Source organism: Lissotriton vulgaris, chromosome 2_1 (assembly GCF_964263255.1).
Source record: "Lissotriton vulgaris chromosome 2_1, aLisVul1.2, whole genome shotgun sequence".
Classification (NCBI taxonomy): Eukaryota; Metazoa; Chordata; class Amphibia; order Caudata; family Salamandridae; genus Lissotriton; species Lissotriton vulgaris.
The window spans coordinates 1,815,289,919-1,815,314,094 of record NC_141687.1 but is presented as its reverse complement, the minus strand read 5'-3'; the positions used below and the strand labels follow the sequence as shown (position 1 = coordinate 1,815,314,094).

Here is a 24,176-nt window from a genome sequence, read left to right as displayed (position 1 = left end):
TTACGCAAATTCCCTGGACAGTCCAAGAAGGGACTTGAAACAAAATCTCACTGGTGTTTTTAAGAAGTGGAACGCGAGGTGTCTGTGTCCGCATTATAGTGTTTAATTGGAACAATGAACATGTTGGTACAATCAAAAGCTCTCTCAGCGCTATCACATATTTGTAACTCTTCAAGGGAATGCGTCAGTGGAAGGTGTTGGGAGAAGTTATACTGCCTCATTTATTGAATGTCTTAATAAATCCGGGGTTAGCGCATCAAACGTTTCTGCGCTGCCTTATACATATGAGGATGTGCCCTGTTGATAAAGGGTATATTTTGTGAAAAGAATATTTCCAAAAACTGTTTCCACCTCAATATGCATAAAGTGCCCTGTTAATAAGGAGAATATTTTGAGAAAATAATATTTCCACAAGTTGTTTACGCTTCAATGTGCATTGAGTTACCTCTTTTCTCTCCTGGGCAGTAAACAAACGAGGCTTTCCTTCGTGGGAACCCACCTTGCAGACATTGGGGCAGATGTACAACCCCCTTGTGAAAACTTTACGCCGCCGCTGCGTCACTACTGTAATGCAGCTGCGTCGTAACCAATGCTCCACGTTGCAACAGATTTACAACGTGACTCGTCTAGGTTGATGTGGCATGTTGTAAAACCTTGCGCTACATTATACCTGCGTTAGGTATAACGTATGCAGGGTGGGCGTTTCCATGCAGGATAGCCTCGTAAAAGTGACTCAGTGAAATCTACAAGATTTCACTGAGTCACTTTCACGAGGCCACTGCGTCAAAACCCTGTGCCGGCTTGAAGAAGGTTCAAGGAGTGATGCAGCATGTTAGGAATAGGCATTTCTAACCATTGCTGGAGTTGCGTCGTACTTGCAACACGACTCCAGCAATGCACTGCCCTTGCTCCGAACAGATAGATAGGTCACACATCTGTCTATCCTTGTACCATGGGGCGCCGCATTGTAAATGCGGCGCATCCATGGTGGCGCAAGGTTTTTTTTACGTGTCGCAATTTAATGGGTGCATTCCTGCTAATATGCAGGGATACGCCAGTTCTTGTAAATCTGCCCCATTGTACCTGACACAGGTATAATGTAGCGCAGGGCTTTACAATGTGCTGCATCATCCCAGATCTGTCACGTTGTAAATCTGTTGCAACGTGGCGCATTATTTACGATGCCACTGCATCACGGAAGTGACACAACAGCGGCGTAAAGTCGCAAGGGGCTTGTAAATCTGCCCCTAAGTTTTCATAAAAGAATTTTCAGTGCGCTTCTGCTCACAAGTTATTGACTTCCTAATTCAACCATCTAGGAGCATCCAAAGGACTCTACTTTGCTCTTTTGAGTAATACTATGAGTGAACTTGAAGGGTGAAGATGAAAAGACATTCACTCCAGCATTCGCAGAATCTTCTTTTCTGTGTTTGTATTATTTACCCTGTTTATTTTGGCATGTTGCTACAATCATGAGTTTATGGCTTAGAGAACATCAAGCTCTCAATATTTTCATAGATATGTGTCCAGCCTTTACTTTATTCTTCCAACCCCAGAGCTGATTAGCTGTCCTTGCTAAAGCGCCTGTGTTTGTGGTAGCCTAGCAGTGAATAGACTTTACGCCTGATACTAGTTCCTATCAAAGTACCTAATATGGATAGCATATACAAATAATGATCTTTCTTTTTACAGTTTTGCATTCTCAGATTGTATGCTATTTCAAAAAGCCTTCTCAGCATTCCCAAAACCCTGTGTGAAAAACTCACCTTCACTTAAACCCAAGGGAGTAGCCCGAAAATTATAATAATCCTGCCTGCAATCCAAACCTCGAAAGACATTGGGTTAGCAAAGCGAGGAAGCACTATCCACTGTACAAGAAGTGCTTTAATTCCTTCTTCCATCCCTCTACATATCCTTTAAACCTTTTATCCATCTGTACATATTGTCACCATTCCATCCATCCTTCTGATACCATTCTATCCATCTACCCTTGTAGTAGAGTCTTCCATCCACTCTTCCACTCATGCTTTCAATCACTCATACATCTTTTTACGCATTCATCATTTACTTTTAATTCATCCATCATTTCATCCTCTTTTATGAACCCACCCATCCATTCACCTTTCCATCCAGTTGTTAGTCATCCACTCAAATATCCAGACATTCATTTTTTTCCCTTCAGTTTTGTAAAGCACAAACTCGATTCGAGTACTTTGCATGAGCACGAGTTACATTACACATGGACACATTCTTGTTTTGGTTTTTAGGTCTCGCCTGAGCCAGCGCATGCGCTGCCCTGGCGAGACATTTAGTAAGTGGGCTTTAGAAATCCTACCATTGCCTAAAGCGTTCGGTTACGCGTGCGGTGACGCGCACAGGCAACATCTGGCTTTCCGTCATGGCTCATTAAGCACTCCCGGCACTACAGCACGCAATCACTTTCACTTTTGCGCGCACCACTCGCTCATTTTTAATTTATTTACTTTTTGCGCGGGCGCACACAACTCCCGGTCTAGGTGCATAGTCTTGGCTCTTGTTCTCGGTTCACATGCTGCTAGAACGCATTTCATCAGCACTTCTAAAAATAAGTGTAACAGAAGGAGCCTCGCTCTCGTGTGTGTGTTGGGGTGACTCCTACCCACGGCTGTGCTTATCCGGTCATAACCACTCTGGGTTTTTCTGCTTCCTGTTGGTCTTCCTGGCATGTTCTGACAATAACAGGAGCTGCCCTGAGGCTCTCTTCATTCTCGAGAATTCCAAAGTGCTTGTTATTATTATAAAGCACACTGTGTTTACAGCTTTTCACATGCTGCTAGCATGCATTTCTCTCTCTCCAACTGCCCTGGACATCAGCACTTCTAAAAATAAGTTTAACAGAAGGAGCCTCGCTCTTGTGTGTGTGTTGGGGTGACTCCTACCCACTGTCGTGCTTATCCGGTCATGACCACTCTGGGTTTCTCTGCTTCCTGTTGGTCTTCCTGGCGTGTTCTGACAATAACAGGAGCTTCTCCGAGGCTATCTTCATTCTGGAGAATTCCAAAGTGCTTGTTATAATAAAGCCCACTGTGTTTAGAGCTAAGTGTATGGCGATTCTTGGGGGCTGTGTCATTCCTAAGTAGACGTACGCTGTCCTTCGGGATTTTCAAACTATGTGTGACCCCTCCACGGAAAAGGGTGAAAAGTTACTTGTAAATATAGGGCTCTTAACACACTTGAATTCTTGTTCTCCTCACCGCATCTGCATTGCAGAGATCCGATGTGCTGAACAGTGCAAATGCCATTATATATTGTGTGATTTAGATACACATTTCTTTTAAGGAGTATAGATAGTTTGTGTGCTTGCAAGAGGTGGATTGGGTATTGTAGTACCGAGGGTTGCAATGGAGACACTAAAAAATGTGCCTGCACCTAGCATAGTTCTCACAGTAGTGAAGGGTCTACTTACTAATCTTGGCTCTTGTGCCTGGGCCAGGTATCCAGACTGAGTGTGGCACCCCTGCTCCCCAGCTTCATCTGCTAATGTGGTCTGTGCAGTACATGTCCAGGCACTTGCATGCAGCAGAGCAGCCATTTGTTGACTAATACCCATCATGATGGCTGCTAGTGTAGACCTCTGCTGTGCACCATTTTTATATAGTAAATCCACTGCATTTACAGCAAGTGCTTTCCCATCACGATGCAGCCTTGGTACCGAATAATTACACAAAACAAGCTTAACAATCTTTTTGGTGTGCCTGCTGTGCCGCTTGTGGTGTAGCATGTCTGAGACTAAGCACAAACTGCACCATCATTCCGCTTTGCCAGAGGCACGGTTTGGAAGGAAGCTGCACAGGCATGTCTATCTTCGCCATCACGAACTGAAGTAGCGTTGTAACAATGCAGCATAGGCGTGCCATTTCCATGACTCCATTTTCAGCTGGGCAGATTAAGGTAAATTATTTTGTTTGACACTACACCTACGTCCTAAAAGTCTGTTGGTATGCTTTGAAAAGTCTATTAATGTGCATCTCAGGCTCTCATCTTTCAGACTGCTTCATTTAGAGACAGCTAAAAACATATCTGTGGTAGTAGGAAGGTTGCTTGATCGTCGGTACAATTAGTGCAAAACAAATCTGCATTTAACGCATTTCTAAATTATTTTATTATTTAATTTTATTATTTATTTAAAAAGTGCACCAAAAAGCCTCAAACTGTTGATTTCACAGGTTATAAATCAACCTTAATTTGATGGCTATATTAGAAGTTTTTATTAGAATGCTTCAAACGAATTTCCTGAGTACCTTTTAATGGCTTGAGGGAAGTGCATACGTGGAATTGCATTGATAGATTTTGCCAACCTTGAAGGGCAAGCTTAAGGCACAGGATGGATGTCAGAAGATGGTCCTGAACACAAAAGTTACCATTGTGTAATCCCAAATTCCTTTTGAGATGTACCAATACCTCCCAGGGTAAGCTATGTTTTTGGTCTATCTTTCCTCCATACATCGTTGTAGTCCTATTCCGCGGATCACATCCCCACCTCCTTTTTAGGTCAAGCCTGAAACCCTGCATGCTTGTTTATAAAAAGGGCTTGGAGCCAACCCACTGCATATTGATTGTTGGCTTCATTACCACTTTATTTGCAGCCTCCTAATTGGCCAGCATATGCCAAGCGTCACTTACTTTCCTTTCTGTGGAGCATGGACCAAGCACAGATTAATTAGTGCTTATCTGCCACTGGCACTGTGATTCAGACACTATTTCTTCTCCCTCCCTCACCCCCCTTTGTGCGTGGTGCTTCTTTCCTCACCCACCCACCACTTCTCCAAGTAGCTCCAACCTGTTCCCACTCATCCCAGTCCTTGTTGTTTGCCCATACCAAACCCCACTTCGACATCCTTGCTTGCCTTTCTGGGCAACTCCATCGTACAGGCAACATATTCATGCCTTACATCACATAACCATTTTTTCAGGGCTTGCCACTGCATACATCTCACTCAAGAACTCTGCAAATGTTTGTTTTGCTGACCAATGTTTGTCTGTGCTTGTCAGTTGGGTAGCAGGTTTATGCAGTAAAGAAAAGATGTTTTGGGAATTGCATAAAGTTTTTGATGCCAGCTGTTTTTGCCTAGTATTTACAATGCTGTTTCTCCCTTGGGTTTTTGTAAAATTAGAATAAAGGGCTAGATGTAGGTAACTAGGATTTACCGATTCTAAAATACGGAGTTTTACCTATTCAGTATTTTAGAATCGGTTAATCCTATGTAGCTAATAACTCAGTAAAATTACCGAATCGTTAAGATTCGGTATTTACTGAATCGGTATTTACCGATTCGGTAATTGCCTTTCATTCCTATGGGCCTGGAGGGCCTTAAAAATAAATGTCAATTACCGAATCGGTAATTACTGATTCGGTAAAATAGGGAAAGAGTCAAGGGTGGCAGGGTGTCCCTTTGACACCCTGTTGCACCCCTGAATAGTGCTTGTGTGCACATGTGGCACACATACATGCATGCCCTAAGGGCAAGTATGCCTGTCACATGGCGCAAGTGTAAATGCACAGGTTTGCATTTACAGGCGTATTCGTTATTTACCACCAACTAATAGTTGGTGGTAAACAACGAATCCTTAAAGTACAGAAGCACTCTTCAAAGTGCTTCCTACATGTCATTTACCGATTCTGTAAATACTGAATCGGTAAATGATGATTCGGTAAATACTGAATCGGTAAATACCGATTCGTTATTTAGCGAATCCTCCCATACATCCCAAATGCCCAATACCGGTCGGTAACAGCCGAAATTTGGTAATTTCGGCCGTTACTGACCGGTATAGGGCCACCTACATCTGACCCAAAATATCTTCCCCATGAGTATGCCAACCCACTACTGATGACCTCACCGGTCATTTCAGACCGCCTTATCCAAGGCTGGAAAATTGACTATGCCAGTATATTTGTTCAGTGGTTTGCATTGGCTATTTATTGCTTTAACATCAACATAATTCATACTCAACATAGTGTAAACACATTAACAAAGACAATAGCTCTGGCAAACACTTATAAGGTCCCAAATGCGAGACCTATTGGCTATGCCAATGCTTGCTTAGGCATGGGAAGGTTACATGATTTGCGCAGAATTACAGGATGGTGAGCCAACGCTAAGACTTGAAACGGGGTCCCCAATTTTAAAGTCTGCAGCTCTGCCTATTACGCCACATCCTCTCACAGCCATCCCTTCTTTCACACTCCTATACATGGTCAAATGTTCTTTAACCCTAAACTCCATCAATCCTTTAGCCCTTGCACTCAACCTTTCACCCTTTTGGACCCTTCGGCCCGACAGTTTTTGTCCTTCTTTCCATATGTCCTTTCTTTCACACCTCCTTCCTGCTTTCTCTTTGCTTCTCTTTCTGAGCCTCCTTCACTGTAATTGGTTTTGCATCCCTAACCTCAATCAATCAATCAGGGGTTTATAAAGCGCAACCTCTGTTATGGGCTTCCCTGTTTTTTTTTTTACCTTTAAGAACTTTTGCCTTCATAGCTCTAGACAGAACAGACTTATAAATAACGAATTCGTTTCCACACCTTCCCCACCTAAGTTGCTAAATCATGGGGTTCACAGCACCACTGCTTTAATCTGATTGCCCACTCTCCCTTTCTGTGGAATGATCCTCTCCCTACTTTCCATCCTCTGCATGCCTCTTCTCTCTAAATGGAGTCTATGCATGTTTGCCTTGGTCTATATTATTATTTTTCTGCAAATTGCCTTCATTATATTTCATTTTTTTTAAAACACAACCTCTCATTCTTTAAAAGTAATACCTGCAACCTAACAATACCTGATCTCTATCTCCTCTATTAATCCCACCAACCACATGCATGAACTCCCATAACTCCTCTACCCCCGCTTATGATCACACCTAACTACTATTAATTTAATCCTCCACAAATAAACTTCAGTAAATGCATGTGTTTCTCTGACAGCAGAAGACTAACCTCAATACCCAACAATAACCACTGGATTACCCCCCTAACCTTTAGTTCAGAAGCAGCGAATTGCTTAAATGGCTCGTCAGGGGTACTAAGTGCTGTATATATGCAATTACAATACAATGTAAAACATTACTGGTTTCTGTTTACCAAGCACTTCACCTAAAGATCTCTGTTCCACAGCAAGATACACGAGACAAGTAGCCCCGAGACAAACAGTTGGCTCATCATTTCTGTATGTTTGTAAATTGGGCTACACAGATGAATGATACTGGCCGAGGTTGAGTTTGAACATTGCTGAGATGTGTAACTAGAGAGTTAAATGTTGCACAACAACTGCCTGCGGATCTAAGATGGAACAACAATACTAGCCCGAAATGAGGGGTGACCTAACATAGCCACACTCCCTTTCCTTGATTCAGGCATATGGAGCTCTGGTTTTTGTAACACAAAGTCTTAGTTGGCACTTGTGGCACTGGAATGTGATGGACACAGAAGCCACACGTATTTAACTGTATGAATGTTTTATTGATCAAACATTGGTGTGAAAGGGCAGCTTTGCAGTGGAGATAGCATTCTTCGGACATTGGCAATAGTCGATTATAACATAGACAGATACTGCTCACAGTGGCACACTTTATGTTATTGCATGGGCAACTGTATCACACTGGCTTATTGGAAAGCTGGAAAGCACTATCGATATCACACCCAGCTCTTATGACATTGCAGACAATATTCCACACCCATTGGGGTCACATGACCTAGTTTTAAACCTCACTGTTATTGAATGGATGATCATATCACACATTGTTATAATATGTCTTCCAGCCAATGACTGGTCACTGATTATGTTGTTTGCTGTTTCCTGTAGACGTATTGAATTCCCTCCGGTCTGAAAGATCATCGACATCAATCAGCCATGGAGATCAATCAGGACTCCTCGTTGTTGCTGGTGAAGATCCTCGAGGAGCTGGATATGAAGCAGAACACCGTCTCCTACCAAGATCTCTGCAAGTCCTTGTGTGCCCGCTTCGACCTCGCCCAGCTGACGAAGCTGCGCAGTGTCCTCTTCTACACTGCTTGCCTGGACCCCAGCTTCCCGGCTACATTATTCAAGGATAAAATGAGATGCATGGTGGAGAACCAGCAGTCGAAGAAGCTCATGGTTGCGGCAGACATCGTGACCATCTTTAACCTGATCCAGATGAATGGGGGAATTGCTAAGGAGAAGCTGCCCGTTCCCCGGCATCCCAAACTCAGGAAGAAGGAATCCTTTGAATCATGCCGCTCTGACACTGATGCCTGTAGTGTGGTGGAATGTTCCTCAAACTGTGACCGCGACTTTAACCGGGGCTACTCCATGAGACGAGCCTCCAAGTGCAGAAAAACAGACTGCAAGGACTGCCACCAGTTCTTAGCTTCTGAGGAGCCCAATTTCCTTCTGGGTGTGAATAAAGAGCTTAAAGGTCGGGCAGCCTCACTAGACAGACTGCAGGCCCTGGCATCCTACTCCATGGCCACTTCTGAACCTTGTGAGATGCAGAGTACGTACTTTCCAATGAACCCTGAGAATGATACCATCTCCGAACAAGACTCTCTGCCCATGCATGAGGACTTGAAGGAGAACTACATCTCCAGGGAGGAGCCTTTCATTCTACCAAACACATGTGTGCAAAAAAGGAACATTTTCAAGGAGGACTTCCATAACCTCATCACCATCCCGCCCAATGTCATACCACCCAGCAAACAAAGCCTGAGCGGTGAGCCCCTGGCCAGGAAAGAGACCGCCAAACCCATCTTCTTCAACCACAGCTTCGAGATACCCTACAGCAATCAGTATGTGAACATGGAATACTCACCACTGCAGGAAAAGCGCAGAGTGAAGCATGAAAGCCTTGATGACCTCCAAGCCTCTACATACTTTGGACCAACAACAATAATCGGACCACAGGAACATAAGAGATTCTCAGGGAGACCAACAAAGCAGGCAGCCTGGCCCATAAAGAGCTGGAGCCTAAATACGGAAGAGGTACCTGATTTTGAAAGGTCCTTCTTCACCAGGAAGCAGACAGACGACAATCTTCAATACCCAAGTACCAATGTCCAGGTATCAAACTTTTCTGCAGCGCCAGAGCGACATCACCCTGTGCCATACATGAATGCAAAAGACCAGGTGATGACCTCACAAAGCAGCTATGCTGTGAATCCGAATGCACACAAGTGTATAGATGGACCTTCTCCTCTGGAGGTAGACAAACATGAGGGGCTGAGAAAGTTTAAGGAGAAAAGCCTGAGCCACTCTTCCTCACAGCAAGCAAGCTTTGATAAGACAGCAAGTATTGGGACCCAGACTGAGCAGGGGGAGGCCAAGCGAGGAAGAGAGCTGTGCAGTTCGGCCTCTTGCAGATTTGGGGACTTTCATGCCCGCAAGCTCTCAGAAGCGGACTCAGAAATAGTCAGCGATGACATCAGTGATATCTTCAGGTTTCTTGATGACATGAGTATCTGTGACTCAGTGGGTATCCTGCAGTCTTCTTGCTACAACAGTTGTGGTTCCCTGTCGCAGGTCCACAAAACTGACTGTGAGAGCTCCCCTGAGCGAAGCGCTTCTCGGGTTGTCAAACCAGGAAAGGGAGGCCGGAGAGAGAGCTGTGCAGACGGAGAACTGAAGAGCAGTGTTTTTAAACTGGTGCTCAGGATAGGGGAGATAGAGAAAAAGCTGGAATCCTTGTCAGGGGTTAAGGAAGAAGTTTCCCAGGTCCTAGCCAAACTCAACAAACTGGATGAGAAAATCCAACAGCCAGAGAAGGAGAAGGCAAAGGCAGAGGAGCAGTCCTCGAGTAGCGAGGCACAGTCTCGTGGGAGTGCCTCTCCAGGGGTACCACAGGGCCATGGCACACCCCATGGTGGAAAGCTAGACAACAACCCAGAGTGGTGCTGCTCTGATGCCAGTGGAAGCAACACTGAGAGTCTCCGGGTGAAGGCTCTGAAAAAGAGTATGTTCACACAAAGGTCCTCCAGGTCCCTGACTGAGGAAAACAGTGCCACCGAATCCAAAATTGCCAGCATTTCCAACTCACCCAGGGATTGGAGAACTGCCACCTATACCCCTCAGCAAGGTGCGAATGAGGAAAAGAAAGAGAAGGCAACTGGGAGCGGCAAAGACTGGCACCGCAAATCAAAAGAGGTAAGTGCAGCACCTGTAGCTCTTCCTACTGAGTTTTGAAAAATATGACGCATGAGTCATTTTGAGAATGTGTGTGTCATATAAGGAGAAACTCAGGGGCATATTATCAATGCTGGCGATATGCCATTTTCGCCACTTTAGCGGTTTGGGGCCCGCTTTGCATGTTAGCGATAATTATCGCTAATGACATGCAAAGTGGGCGTCCCCAACCCGTTAGCAACTGAAAGCAGTCACTAACGTCGCTAACGCCTATTAGCAAGGCAGGCTTAGCGATGGCAATATAATGAGGGAACCTTGCAGCCTGGGTCATTGACAGAATAGTGAAGGAGGTCTGCAGCTTGAGTCATTAAATACAGCAGGTGTCCCAAAGTAGGCCGTTGCCATTCTTTGCAAAGCGAGGGACACCAGTAACCAAAGGCATGCTCTGCATTGGTGAAATACATTAGGTTTTAGCCATTGCAAAATACGGGACCCTAAGGCCCCGCTCACTGCTGCCTCCATAGTAATGAAGACCTGAAAGCCTTGACATCCTATACATAGTGTACAACATCTAAAGCATGGTTCACAGCATAATGTTGCACATATGAAGTCCAGGTTATAAATTGCATAGGGTAGGATACAATAACACCTGGTCATCTTAAGGCACCAATTATTTGCACATGGTTAGATCAGGAATTCCTGGCAATTAAACTTTGCGAAATATAAGAGGATCTTGTAATTTTATGTGCAGCCAGGAACACAAGAAGCCCTGGTCATGCAATGTTGGGCTCCTAAAGCCAGGGCCAATCTGTGCATGATATAGGACATCTAAAGCCATACGTTATTCACCGCATAGCATGGGTCTCTTGCAGTCTGGGCATCCTGGGTTTTGTAGTGACTCCCTTGTAGTAGGGGTCTTCTGTGCATTGTGTGGCTGTTTCTGTAGATAGGTGCTGCTGTTTCTTAAAGATATTTGTCAGTTTATATTATTGGGCAATATTAACAGCGTGCAAAATGTAGTTTACACTCAATTACACGTGTGCACACAGATAATATTTTTACCTGATGTGTAGAAGTGTGTTTTCCTGACTCTTGTCAACTAGGCCTCAATTTAGGCTTGTAGCCATCTTTTACTAAATGGATGTCACTTTTGTCCTCCCACTGCACATCTCATTTTTTTTTTATTACAACAGCACATCATCAAGCAGAATATTATTTGTTTATTTCCATTGTCATTGTCTATGCTGTTCTCAAATAATCTCCCCCAGTCACAAACTGTAGCTGCATTTCATGGTGCTTCATTTAGTTCACGTTACCCTATTCATTTACAATAGTTTGCTGTTGTATCTAGTTTGGTCCACCATCTCCAGATGAGATTAGCAGAGTGGGGGCATAATAATTATTCATGTTGTGGGTTAATGCCTAGATGCTAAGGTAATATTAGACTCTGCTCTGATTTGCTATGAATGTTACATTTGTGATCATACCATGATGAACCTGCAGTTCTGTTAATTTCATATGCACAAATAATGTATAAATACTCTTGGTTTTGGGGGGCGAGTTAAAGACTTTCCTATTCTACTAGACAAACTAATCATTCCTCTCTTGATTTTGCTCCACACTTGGGACTTACAATATTTTTGAACTATCACTTTTCTGTTATGCCCTATTTGCTGAGAGCCTGCATGGCATTGACTCTGTATCACCTCAATTTTGTAATAAAACCTTTAATTATTCTGGTGATCTAGATCTCAGTTATTGAGTTGGCCCTTAACTTAATTGATTGTATTTTCTGAATTTTTTTGTTTGTTAGTAGGAGCCTTTTCTCGGGGACATGTTGTCTTATAAAATTGAGGTTTAACACCATCGCCCATTCATCAAAATTGTGGGGGTCTTGTGGAGGTGGGGTGTCAACATTTTAGGGTTCCCCACACCATAAAGTTTGGTAGCAGAGTAAGACTGTGAGTTAAAGATCACCTGATTTCTGATTTTTTTCCATTTTGCCCAGAGCTCAGAGTTAGTTGGTTTTTCAATGTGGATTTTGGTAGATTTTGCAGAGATCCTGAAATGCTGTGCTTTGCTTGTTCCTGAATGAATTGAACAGATTGTATGTAGGGCAGAATGAATCTGATGATTCAAAGTGTTTGGTGTGCTTTTGAATTACTGCAATTTGTGATGTGTGATGGATTGTAATGCTGTGTGTGAGGGTTTTCATGATGTGATAATGATTTTGGGTTCAATTGGTGGCTTGATCACTGTGATTTTGCAGGGCTGATTTGTGTTCTCAGTCCGGCCCTGGCTCATGATAGAGAGATAAATGACTCTTTGCCCACCAGATTAGCTGATAAGTCAGGAGAGCTAGGGATGGAGGAGCATTCTCTGAATTGTTGTTGAGGTAGGATTGAGCTACTTTATTGTCTGTTTTTACTAAGAATACACACATGTTCAGCTGATGAAAGAAATGGAGAAGTGCCTGGAACACTGTCTTCATTTATGTGTCTTCTCCTCTGGTAGTCATCTCCCCATGACTATCTGATGTTCTAGAATAGCACCCAACCCCATTTTGCTTGCATGTGTAGTCAGGACTACCGAAGAGGGGTTAGCTAAAGGGTTTCCCTTGGCTAAATTTTCTGAATTCCTCCACCATTGTAATTCCTTCCAAATCTTGTTTGTGTGTGGTGCTAAATTTTCCTGGGTTTGCTGTGATGGATTCCAATGTTGCAGTAGGTAACAAGCCATGGAACCCTGGTGAAAACAAGCCCAAGATTCCACAAAGTTACATGATGCCTGCAAGGGAGAGAGAAGAAAAAACACTTTTGTAGGACTAATTGAAAGTTGTCCACTGACAACAAAGAAAATCCCACAAAAACTACGACTTAACATGTGGTCCTGGACATGGGGCCAATCCCTTTCAGAAGCTGTATTTAATTTTCCCAGGCTACTTACTTTTCCTTGTTTAGCGCCTGATGTTACTGATCGGCTTCTAGATGGAGTGAAATCTGGTTCCCCTTTGGATCCCTGCCCCCTTACGGTGCTAAAATTTCGTGGAGAAGTCATTGTTCCACACCTTACTGAGGTGTTGAATGTAGCTATTTCTGAGGGACAGTATCCTACCCTGTGGAAGACTGCAGTGGTACAGCCACTTTTAAAGAAGACTTCTTTGGACCCCACAGAATTGAAAAACTATTGCCCGATCTCACTGCTTCCTGTTCCAGCTAAGATCTTGGAAACCTATCTAAATTTCCACATTAGCGCTTACTTAAAGGATCAACAATTACTTGATGGTTCACTAAACGGTTTTAGTAGCCATCACAGTACGGAAAGTGCATTAACTGCTGTATTTAACAATGTCCGTACTCAAGTGGATGCACGGCATACCACGCTGTTAGTTCTACTTGACCTTACCGCAGCTTTTGGTGCCCTATCTCCGTCTCAGAGAGATAGGGGTGGGTCGGGGGATCGGCCCTGGGGCTTCTTGCTTCATTTCTTAGTGACCGGGCACAGACAGTGAAATTTGGCCAATTTTACTCCCCCTCTAATTCCCTGTCATGTGGCGTTCCTCAGGGCTCCTCCCTGAGCTCAACACTTTTAAATATTTTATGTGGCCCGCCTGCTAAGGTGGTGAGATCCTTTGGGTTGGAGGTGTTGTCTTATGCGGACGACACCCAAATAATGGTGTCCATCCCTCATATTATTAAGGACTCTGCCCTTAGTTTTAGGAATTGCATGCAGGCAGTCTCCTCCTGGATGGTGGCTCATTTCATGAAATTGAACCGGGAGAAAACTGAGGTCTTGATCTTTGGCAGCAAACTGGACATTTGGCCCAGCGATTGGTGGCTGGACATGCTTGGCGCTTGTCCCTGCCCTGTATTCCTTGGGAAAAATGTTGGGATCATGGCCGTAGGACAGTAGGACAGTGTCCACTTGTTTTGGGATTATTAGGATACTCAGGAAAATCTCCCATTTTCTCTCATTTGACTCAAGCAAACAGGCTGCTATTGCCTTGGTAATGTCCAGATTGGATTATTGCAATGCCCTGTATTTGGGCATTAATAAAGGGCTGGTGCGACGTTTGCAGCTTGTGTAGAATGCTGCGGCCAGGCTGGTGATGAGTCTTCCAAAATTTCACTCAGCCTCGCTTAGAACGATACACTGGCTTCCTCTGGACCGTAGGATCCTCTTCAAAACATTCTGCCTAACGCATAATGCCTTTTATGGCGCAGGCCCTGATGGTATTAAGGCAATTTTCCATCGCTATGTTCCAACTAGACAGCTCCGATCCGCAGATAAAAATCTGTTAACAGTACCGAACTATAATAAGGCAAAATGGGGAGGTGGAGCCTTCACTGTTGCTGCTGCTAAGTTGTGGAACTTCCTTCTGGAAGAGCTTTCTGGTCAGGTGTCACATTCTCTCTTCCATAAAGCCTTGAAGACCATGCTTTTTCCACAGATTTCAGTATAAGCTTGTCATCTTGTCTGCCCATTAGTTCCGCAATAGCTCCTTGACGCCCTTGGGCTACGTTTAGTGCTCTATAAGTCCAATATTCATTCATTTCCCCAGAAAGTGCAGTAGAAGTTGAATCATGACTGTTCTTCGTTGTGGCAGACTCACAAATCCTAGATTTGTCTGGAATCTGACCCCCATTAACTCCAAATACTGTGTTGGAGTTAGTTGGGGTTGAACAAAAACCCATGGTCCAACAAAGCCCTACAAACCAGTTGTGTATGTTCTTGAAAAATAGTTTTGGAAGATAAATGAACTAACATTGAGGTAAGGATGAACTAAAATTCTTCTGCTGTGAAGAGCTGCAATTGGTTCCAACACCTTTATAAACACACTTGGGGGCACATGCATCAAAGGAAATTGCATTCGCAAATGGTGCGAATTGCAAAATTCGGCCGTTTGCGAATGCAATTCCCATTTTTGGGATGCATTAACATTTTTGTAATTTTCGCAATTTAAGAAATCGCAAAATTGCGATTCCTAAATTGCGATTGCATTTAAGGAATCTCAAATTGAGATTCCTTAAATGCAATGCATCAAACTCAAAAAATTTGTGAATTCGCAAATAAGGGGAGCAAATTACCATAAGGTTGACCTTCATGGTAATTTGCGAAAACTTTGAAAAATGCACTAAAGTGCATTTTTCAAAGTTCCATTTTACACACACACATGCCCCTGGGGCATGTCAGTGTGCAAAATGTACTTCTGAGCAGATTTCAGGGGTGCAACAGGGTGTCCTTTCGACACCCCTGCACCCTTGAAATTGCATTCTTAATTTGCGAATTTCTAATGGTGAATTGCAAATTGAGAATGTCTTTTCCATTCATTCCTATGGGCCTGTAGGCCCATGGGAATGTATGGGGAGGTATTGCTTAATTGCGATTCTCAATTAGAGAATCGCAATTAAGGAATTTTGAGACATCACTATTTTTATAGCGATTTCTTGATGCATTGCAGTTGGCAATTCCTTAATTGCGATTCCTTATTATTCGCAATTAAGGAATCGCAAAATGCAATATTGATGCATGTGCCCGTTAGAGAAGTAAACAAGCTGAAAGGGTGGCCCTGAAATTGCAAATGGCATTCTTCCACAAAAAATCTGAGGAATTTCTTCTGAGGAGGAAAAATAAGGATCCAAAGGTAGACATCCTAGAGATCCAATGTCGATCGAGACTTGGTTGAGAACTGATTTAGATTTTTCAAGTTGCAAGAATAACCCTGCGGCTACCACCTTTAAATTCCTATTTAACATTTGAATAACCACTTCCCTGGGAGGTCATGGACCCCACAATACCACCAGGAAAGGACCCCCAGGGGAAAAGCAGAAAAGAAAGGGGGCATCTCCTTGTAGGGAGCCCAGCAAGCTATCATACTCAATAAGGGGTTAAAGAGGTGAAAAAAGGCCTAGAACATTTTTGCCCAATTCACAGGGCTTACCTTTAAGAACTAAAGGCCAAAGATGCTAGAGCTTATTTGCGATGACTACCTGTGGAGTTGGACAAAAGGAACAGGATGATAGGTGGGCTTCGTTATTGCCTGAGCGATAGGAAAGGCATTTGGCGAGTCGATGGGTTGTTTCTTATTTGATAGACTATATAGCTGTAACATATGGTGCCTGGATAGGAGGTGGAACACCTCATATCATACATAGATAGTATTGGCATACGAATGCGATGGGAAAGGCTATTTTGTCAAAAGCATAGCTAGCTCACCTCAAATTTGAGAATTAATGGATGGAAGCCTTGTTTTCTAGTTTCGATTTTCTATTTTTAAAAAAAGACTTTGAAAAACCCACCTTCTAAAAACGCAAAAAAAAGATCTAGGGCCAGATGCATCAAGCGAAATGCGCTCGCAAAAGGGCCAGATTCTCAGAATCTGGCCCTTTGCGAGTGCAATTTTTGCATTTGGGATGCATCATCCCAAATGCAAAAATCGCAAATAGAGAATTCGCTAAATTGCGATTGTTTGCATTTAAGGAATCTCAAATTGAGATTCCTTAAATGCAATGCATGAAAGTATCAAAAATAGCGAATTCGCTAATAGGGCACGCAAATTACCACGAAGTACAACTTCATGGTAATTTGCAAAAACTTTGAAAAATGCACTTTTGTGCATTTTTCAAAGTTTCATGTTGCGCACACACATGCCCTAAGGGCATGTGTGCGCGCAACATATGTGCACAGATCACATTCAGGGGTGTAACAGGGTGTCCTTTGGACACCCCTGCACCCTTGAACTCGCAATCTCAATTTGCGAATCGTTAATTGCGATTCGCAAATTGAGATTGTCTTCCCATTCATTCCTATGGGCCTCTAGGCCCATAGGAATGAATGGGGAGGTATTCATTAATTGCGACTCGCAATTTGCGAGTCGCAATTAAGGAATCGCTATTTTTTTTGTGATTGCTTGATGCATTCCATTTTGCTATTCCTTATTAGCGATTCCTTAATTTTCGCTAATAAGGAATCGCAAAATGGATGCTTGATGCATCTGGCCCCTAATATCTATTTCGTGGGTTTTCACTCTCCCTTCTGAATCTATTCTCAGCAGCATACAGACATGGAAATACCATCAGCAACGAACGCTAAGGAAACACACATGGGCTGGTGGCGGCCGCATTCCCTTAGCAGGGACTGTGTTCACACCCTCAGAGGCAGCATAGCTGTGAAGTCACACTCTGTCGCCTCCAGTCTCCACGGGCTGCTGCTGCAGCAAGTGCCAGTGTGAAGAGATGCATGCTGTAACACCTGGCTTCGCAACCGCCTGACTCATGCCCCAACCCTAAAATATCACAAACTGCACAAGGAATATCCAAAACCCCCAGTGACGGAGACGACGACGACATAGGCGTGTGCTGAAAGAAACTGTGAAAACAGACACTCTTAAAGGAATAGACAGGCTTGCTAAAAATAAAAAAAATAAACAAACACACTGCTTCCTACATATGCAGGACAGCGAAAGAAAACGAAATATGTTCGAACATAAAATGTTTTTGGCAAACGCATTAGTATGGTACACATCCTATGGCCTTGTAGCACCGATGGTTCCACAGGAGGCCAAAGTCTGATGTTTGTGAGTAGTAGGTATTAGAAGACAGTGTGGGGATATTTGGGTATTTTACTCTGCATACTTTCCAGGGCGTTTGTATGTTTATGGGTAAACTGGAGGTCCTGGGTACTGTTGCGGACGCCTCAGATCCGTCTGCTGATTTACCCGGATTACGGGGAGTCTGGAGTTCTGTTTAGACACCATCTTGACTGATGATTTGTGGTGCATATATGGGTGGATGGGTGGATGTTGCTGTTCGCCTAAAAAGGTATGCCTGTACGGTGTTAGATAGGTAGGCGGTGGGCTGCCAAATATGTTGTTGTGGAAGTTTTATTGTGTGGTGAAGAAACAATTCAATCAATGTTCTTCACATGATAGTCTTCCTTTGTTGTCTTACCAAAAACACTGAAAAGAAACTGAGAAAAATCATAAAACAGAAAAGAAATTGTGGGAATTGGTTTTGGTCTCTTAGGGCATATTTAAAGGTCACTGGCCCACATGCATCAAGCATTTTTGTAGTCGCAAACGGTGCGATTCCTTAAAATCGGCCGTTTGCGAATGCAAAAGTGCTTTTTGGGATGCATGAAGCAATTTTAGAATTCGTAACATTTTTGCGAGTTCTAAAATTGCGGGTGCTTTTAAGAAGTCGCAGATGTGCGATTTCTTAAAAGCAATGCATCATTACTTTTAGAAGTGCAAATTCGCAATTAGGGTGCCAAATTTACCGAGTGGTTGAACCACTCTGTAAATTTGGAAAAAGTGTTTAAAATGCTGAAAATGTTTTTTTTTCAACATTCATGTTTCACACACACATGTCCTTAGGACATGTGTGTGTGAAACATGATGCGAAAAATACATTTCAGGGGTGCATGGGGGGGTCCTTTGGACCCCCCCCCCTGCGCCCATGAAATGTTCTAAGTGCCACTCGCAATTTGCTGATGCCTTCCCATTCACTCCTATGGGCCTTTTGGCCCATAGGAATCAATGGGAATTGCGAAAATTAACTTAGGAATTCGGTATTCATTTGGGATTCGGTAAAAATTGCGATTTTTACCGAAAAACAAATGAATACCGAAAATAATGATGCATAGCATTTTGCACTTCTTAATTTGCGATTCCTTATTTTTTGCGAATTAGGAAGTGCAAAATGTAACAATGATGCATGTGGGCCACTGGGTTTTAATTGTGTCAAGTGGAGGCTTTACCAATGGTATCCTAGAACCATCTTATCATTGTAACAAAACTAAGAACCAAAACCTTCCATTCGCTTTTGAACCTCAGATAGAGAGGGAGAGCTGTCCAAGACTTAGTCAGAGGGGTTGTGTGGGCTACAGACTCAGAACTCAGTAGAAACACTAATAACACTCAATATTGCTACCAAAACAGGCAATGTCTTTACTTAAAAAAGGAAAGAGTACTTTTTTGTGCACATAGTTATTCAATGCAAATTGCCCAATAACTTCAAAGCCATTCTCTCAACAGATTGAACATATAAACTTAGAGAATCCACGAGCAATGCAAATTGCTTCTTAATTTTGACACAGGGTTTCCAGTAGTAATACACTGTAGTCGATTTACTTTGACGAAGTCAGTGCTTCATGAAAAGTAAAACTTCTGCCTACACAAGAACCTCGTATTTAATTCACCCCTGCCTGCAGGCTGAAATGAGCAGGCTTATCCGCAATAGATATAGGGTTCTGGGAGCGTTTTGGAGAAAGCAGCAGCAATACTGACTTCTAGTCTTCTACTTCTTTTGCTCACAAAGTCTCCTTCAGGAGCATCTGTCTGTCCTGCAGTCCTTGCTCAATGGTGCACTCACGTGTGTACAAACTTCCTTCAAGGTGGAACCAGCAGGCATATATAGCAGACTCACCCCCAGGTGGGAGGGATTCCAAAGGGGCCACTCTAGAGCCAATCAGAAACATTCAGCATCTAAGTTCCCTCTGCCCACTCGAGCCACACCCACACTGAGCTGATCCTTGTTTCATCAAGGAGCCCAGCGACTGTGTGACTCAGAGTTCACCCTACCATGTCCACAGTGCTCTTTCAAGTGTGGGCGCAAGATGGAAGACAGCAGCGCTTCATGGGGAGCCAAGGCTATGCACTGGAATCCCTGGCCCAGCAAAGAAAAGAGCAACACTCCTTGATTATCCCAACAAGCTACTTTTGGAGGCAATGCCTCGGCGAACACTGAGGGTCATGGACGTAGGGGGCTCACCACAGGATCATGTGGGGCTAGTCCTCTCTATGGGCCTCAAAACATTCATGGTAATTATTTACCTTTCTTGCACAAATGTTGTTTTCCTCTTTTAGATGACGGACTCTTCCTTTAGCTGTTTTTTGCTGTCTCTGAAGTTGATTTTCTACTCCAGAGGCAGCTTTCTCACCACAAACGGTGGTGACCGCCTGCGCTGAAAAAATCTTTCCAGGTGTTATTCTAGTGCCTGAAAATCATGCTACGGGACACCAATTCTTGCTCGCCATTGGCGAGCCCCACATGAGAAAAAATTCAGTTCATTGGCTGGAACTCTGCATTACAAGCGTAACCCAGAGTAGCCCAGAGTGGGCAAAACTCAACAAACAAAGCCGATGGAGCGGAATGTATCACCCTACCCTAGTTAGGACCCAAGTCCAATGCATAGTTCCTAGTCATTGGGTAGTCAGGGTGATGGTACCACAAGGCTGGCACTCCTCTGGGGGATTTGGTCCAGTAAACCCATGTACCCAACAAGCAGTTCTTCCTTCTCCAGGTAGTTTTCAGCTCTCTTTACAGGGTCTTAACTGAGATTCAGCTTGAAAAGAGAGAATGAAAAACAAAAGTCGTCTCCTTCCCACTGCTATGTGGGTCCCAGAACTGGGAAATGAGAATCCTTGCCACCCTGACCTGGAAATCTGTCCAGTATTTATTCTTAGCTCACAAACGCACATTTGAATTTCAGTCCCTGTTGTGGATTATATCTTGTTTTGGAAGCATTAGGTTTTAACACAAAGGCTGACCCAGCCATAGTATTTGATCTGCAGATTCGTCAGGAAAAGGAGTTCAAGTTCAAGTTCAGGAATTTGTATAGCGCAATACTCATCCAGAGGGTCTCAAGACGCTTGTGGGAGGGGGTGCATTATTTATCGAATAGCCATGTTTTAAGTTCCTTTCTGAAGGAGATGTGGTTCTGTGTAAGGTGGAGGTGGGTGGGTGGAGAATTCCAGGTCTTGGCCGCCAGGTAGGAGAAAGATCTTCCTCCCATGGTGGATCTATAGATGCGTGGAACTGCGGCGAGGGCTTGATTGGAGGATCTTAGTTGGCGGTTGGGTGTGTAGAAGGACAGTCGTGTGTTGAGGCATTCGGGTCCTAGTTTGTAGAGGGCCTTGTGTGCGTGGGTGAGGAGACGGAACGTTATTCTCTTGTTGACGGGGAGCCAGTGGAGGTCTCTCAGGTGACAAGTAATGTGATCTTGGCGAGGGATGTCCAAAATGAGTCTGGCTGATGCGTTTTGGATGCGTTGGAGTTTTTTCTGTAATTTGGCTGTGATTCCGGCGTAGAGGGTGTTTCCATAGTCCAGTCGGATGGTGACCAGTGCGTGGGTGACAGTCTTTCTAGTCTCGGAGGGGATCCAACTGAAGATTTTTTTGAGCATGCGAAGTACGTTGAAGCTTTGACTGGGGTGTGAGACAAAGGCACAAATCAGATAGTAATTCTGCCATACATTAGTCAAAACTCTCTGCAGCAGCACCTCTGGGGAAGAGAAAGCACAAGAGGCAAAGGCTGCATTTACACTTCAAAGGAATGTGTCATGCCCATCCTCCTTTTAGTGGCCTCAGCTTACTTCAAAGGGGAGGCACAGGAATGTTCTAGACCCTTCATGAGTTAACTTCAACAACTCCAGGAAAGCTTTTTATCAACCAAAGAAAGATAAGAGATTGAGTATGACAATCTGTACGTACATTTTTATGATATTTTATGTCTTTTATGATTTTACCTGTAAAATCGAATAAAGAATGAAATTGATTGAGTAGAGCCTTCTGGGATTTGAACCTGTCACCTGCAGCTGGTACATATACTCTTGGAGCAGATGTACTAGCCACATTAGCTATTTTTATGACTACCACACTGACAAGAGCTAATAAACACACTTCGGAATGGTAGCAAGCAGCATTTTCGTACTCTTTCGACATAGAAGCTGAAACATTTTCCACCCGAAAAAAGATAAGTGGTCTTGTTCAATAATTTACACTTCTGATTTGCTTGTACAGAGATTTCCCCATTCAAAAAACAAATATATTTGATTCCTTCACTTCGCGTCTGTTATTAAAGATGCATAACCCAACGTGAACCACTCACTCGAAGGAAAAGAAATACAGAATATTTAACAGAATCAGCTGAAAAATAAATGACACTAAGTTCTGCAAGCATCTTTTTTAGATGCTGTGGTGTGACAACGCCAAAGAGTAAATGCGGTGTGCACTCACTGGAATACCCGGAAACTATAACACTGGGATCTAGAGAGATAGATTTGCGAGTCAGGGATACCACCACACTGAAACAAGATTACAAGCAGATGCATAACATGTTTGTCAAGTGCACGTTTACCCGTGGGAATCTTGGCACTCAAATTGTCAGTGGCGGCTGGTGCAATTTGAAAGTGGTGAGGCAGAAGACCAACTAAAGAACATTGGCAAGCGAGCGAGCGTAGCGAACGCGCTGAGAATGTCTCAGGGGGACATAGGGAAGTTCTCCCTAAAGAAAGAAATGTTTTAAACTGGTGTAAAATTGACCATTTTCTAGTGCAGTTTCTGTTCTGGATTAGTAAGTCACCCCTCACACTCAAGGCATTTGGCATGTGGGGAACGGATGTACCAGGCTTAGGCACTTTAGCTGCTCCTAAACTGTTTCTCTGAAGAGAGAGACTTGTGGCAATTGGACTCTTCAGGGTGCAAATGGAGTGCTGGGAGAACTGGCGAAATAAAATGAAACACTTGTAAGTTTTGTTGTTGTGGCACACGCATCACATGGTGCGTCCACGTACTGTGAATTGACAGACTGTCTTTTGTAGCCTTCTTTCCACTGTATATTCTACTTTCTAGTGCCTTGGGGAGCAGGTAGCGGGACTGACACATTGTTGGCTCGGTCAGCATTGTGTTTGCACCCCAAAGATCCCATTTACCATTAGCTCTCACTCCCACCCCTCAGACAACCATTTTATTAATTTTTATTTATTTATTTAAAGGTTTTATACTGCGCGAACAAGACCCTTGCAGTATCAGAGCGCTTTAAAAGGAAGATGTTGGACACAGGTGCATGCATAGAAAACATAGAAATATATGTGATTCCGATAACAGGAGATCATTATTAAAGACTGATTCTTATATTACAGTGAAAAGTACATAATTCAAGTGAATTTCCCCATGTGAATCGATTTCACTTCTTTTTTGAGGTAGGCAGTAGAAGGGTTCAATCTTGTTTCTGTGGCCAAGGATGCCAGATCTTAGGAGCCATTCCAGAGAAGGTCCAGTTGTACGTTTTCTTAGTTTAACTAAAATGCATAAGCCAGATGCAATCAACTCACCCCAGATTAGTCATTCAGTGAGAGGGGAGGCTGCAAGAAAATATGCAAAAAGATAGAACAAGTGCTTTAAAAATATATATTGATGGTAAACTCAATCAGATTGTCCCTGGTGCACACCTTTTTTCTACCTTTCCTTTATTAGGACACATTCAAAAACTCAGCTTTACATCTTTGACTCCATGATGTCTCAAATGACTTCATCAATGAAAGCCACACACATAATGGTTCCCAAGCAGCCCTTTGATTTGCTAATTAACCATCTGCACAGGTGGCTTGTTTCTTCTTTCACTTTTTGCCTCTCCTACAGCTTGACAGTACAGAGGACCCACGATCCCTCACCTTTGTCTTCTGGAGGAGTGTGGCTCAATGGTTAGAGCGGCAGACCCTGATGCAGAGTTCTGGTCCGGGACCAGGGTTCAATTCCCGCCTCGGCAGGTCTTGGGCTCATAATTCCTCGGACCTGATTTCTCGCCTCGGTGCCTATTCTAATCATGGGTCCCACGCTGCAACTCTGGGCAATAGCTTGCTTAACCTCCACACCGGCCCCAACAGCGCTGTGGATGCCTGGCTTCACCCTGGGGGTGCCCAGGAGTGGACACTTCACAGGGAAAGCCAGGAGGGGTTCCACAGCGGTATGAGTAATAGCGCCAGGAAACCGCTTGGTGACAGTGCGCTCTACAAATACCTTGACATTTACATTTACATTTAAATTTACATTTCAGCTAAGGGCACCTCAAGGTCATCATTAAATTATACTTTAGATAATGCAATTTTAAAATAATGGCCTGCATATTCTCAGCACTTTTAGTCACAGACTGGGACTTCCTTGTACTATACATATGCATGCCACTATTTATTCCCCACACTGGGCCAAACAGGATTTAATTCTGAGATTGGCTGATTATACAAACTGACAAATGCACTGAT

General features: G+C 43.6%; 1 protein-coding gene across 1 annotated transcript in view; it reads left to right on the top strand.

Moving 5' to 3' along the window:
- Window positions 1-24,176, top strand: part of MINAR1 (membrane integral NOTCH2 associated receptor 1) — a 283,103-nt gene that overhangs the window by 41,214 nt on the left and 217,713 nt on the right. The window contains exon 2 of the mRNA XM_086957895.1: window positions 7,842-10,157. Coding sequence (XP_086814021.1) covers window positions 7,890-10,157 — 2,268 coding nt within the window. The 5' untranslated portion in view covers window positions 7,842-7,889. The remainder of the gene's footprint in view (window positions 1-7,841; window positions 10,158-24,176) is intronic.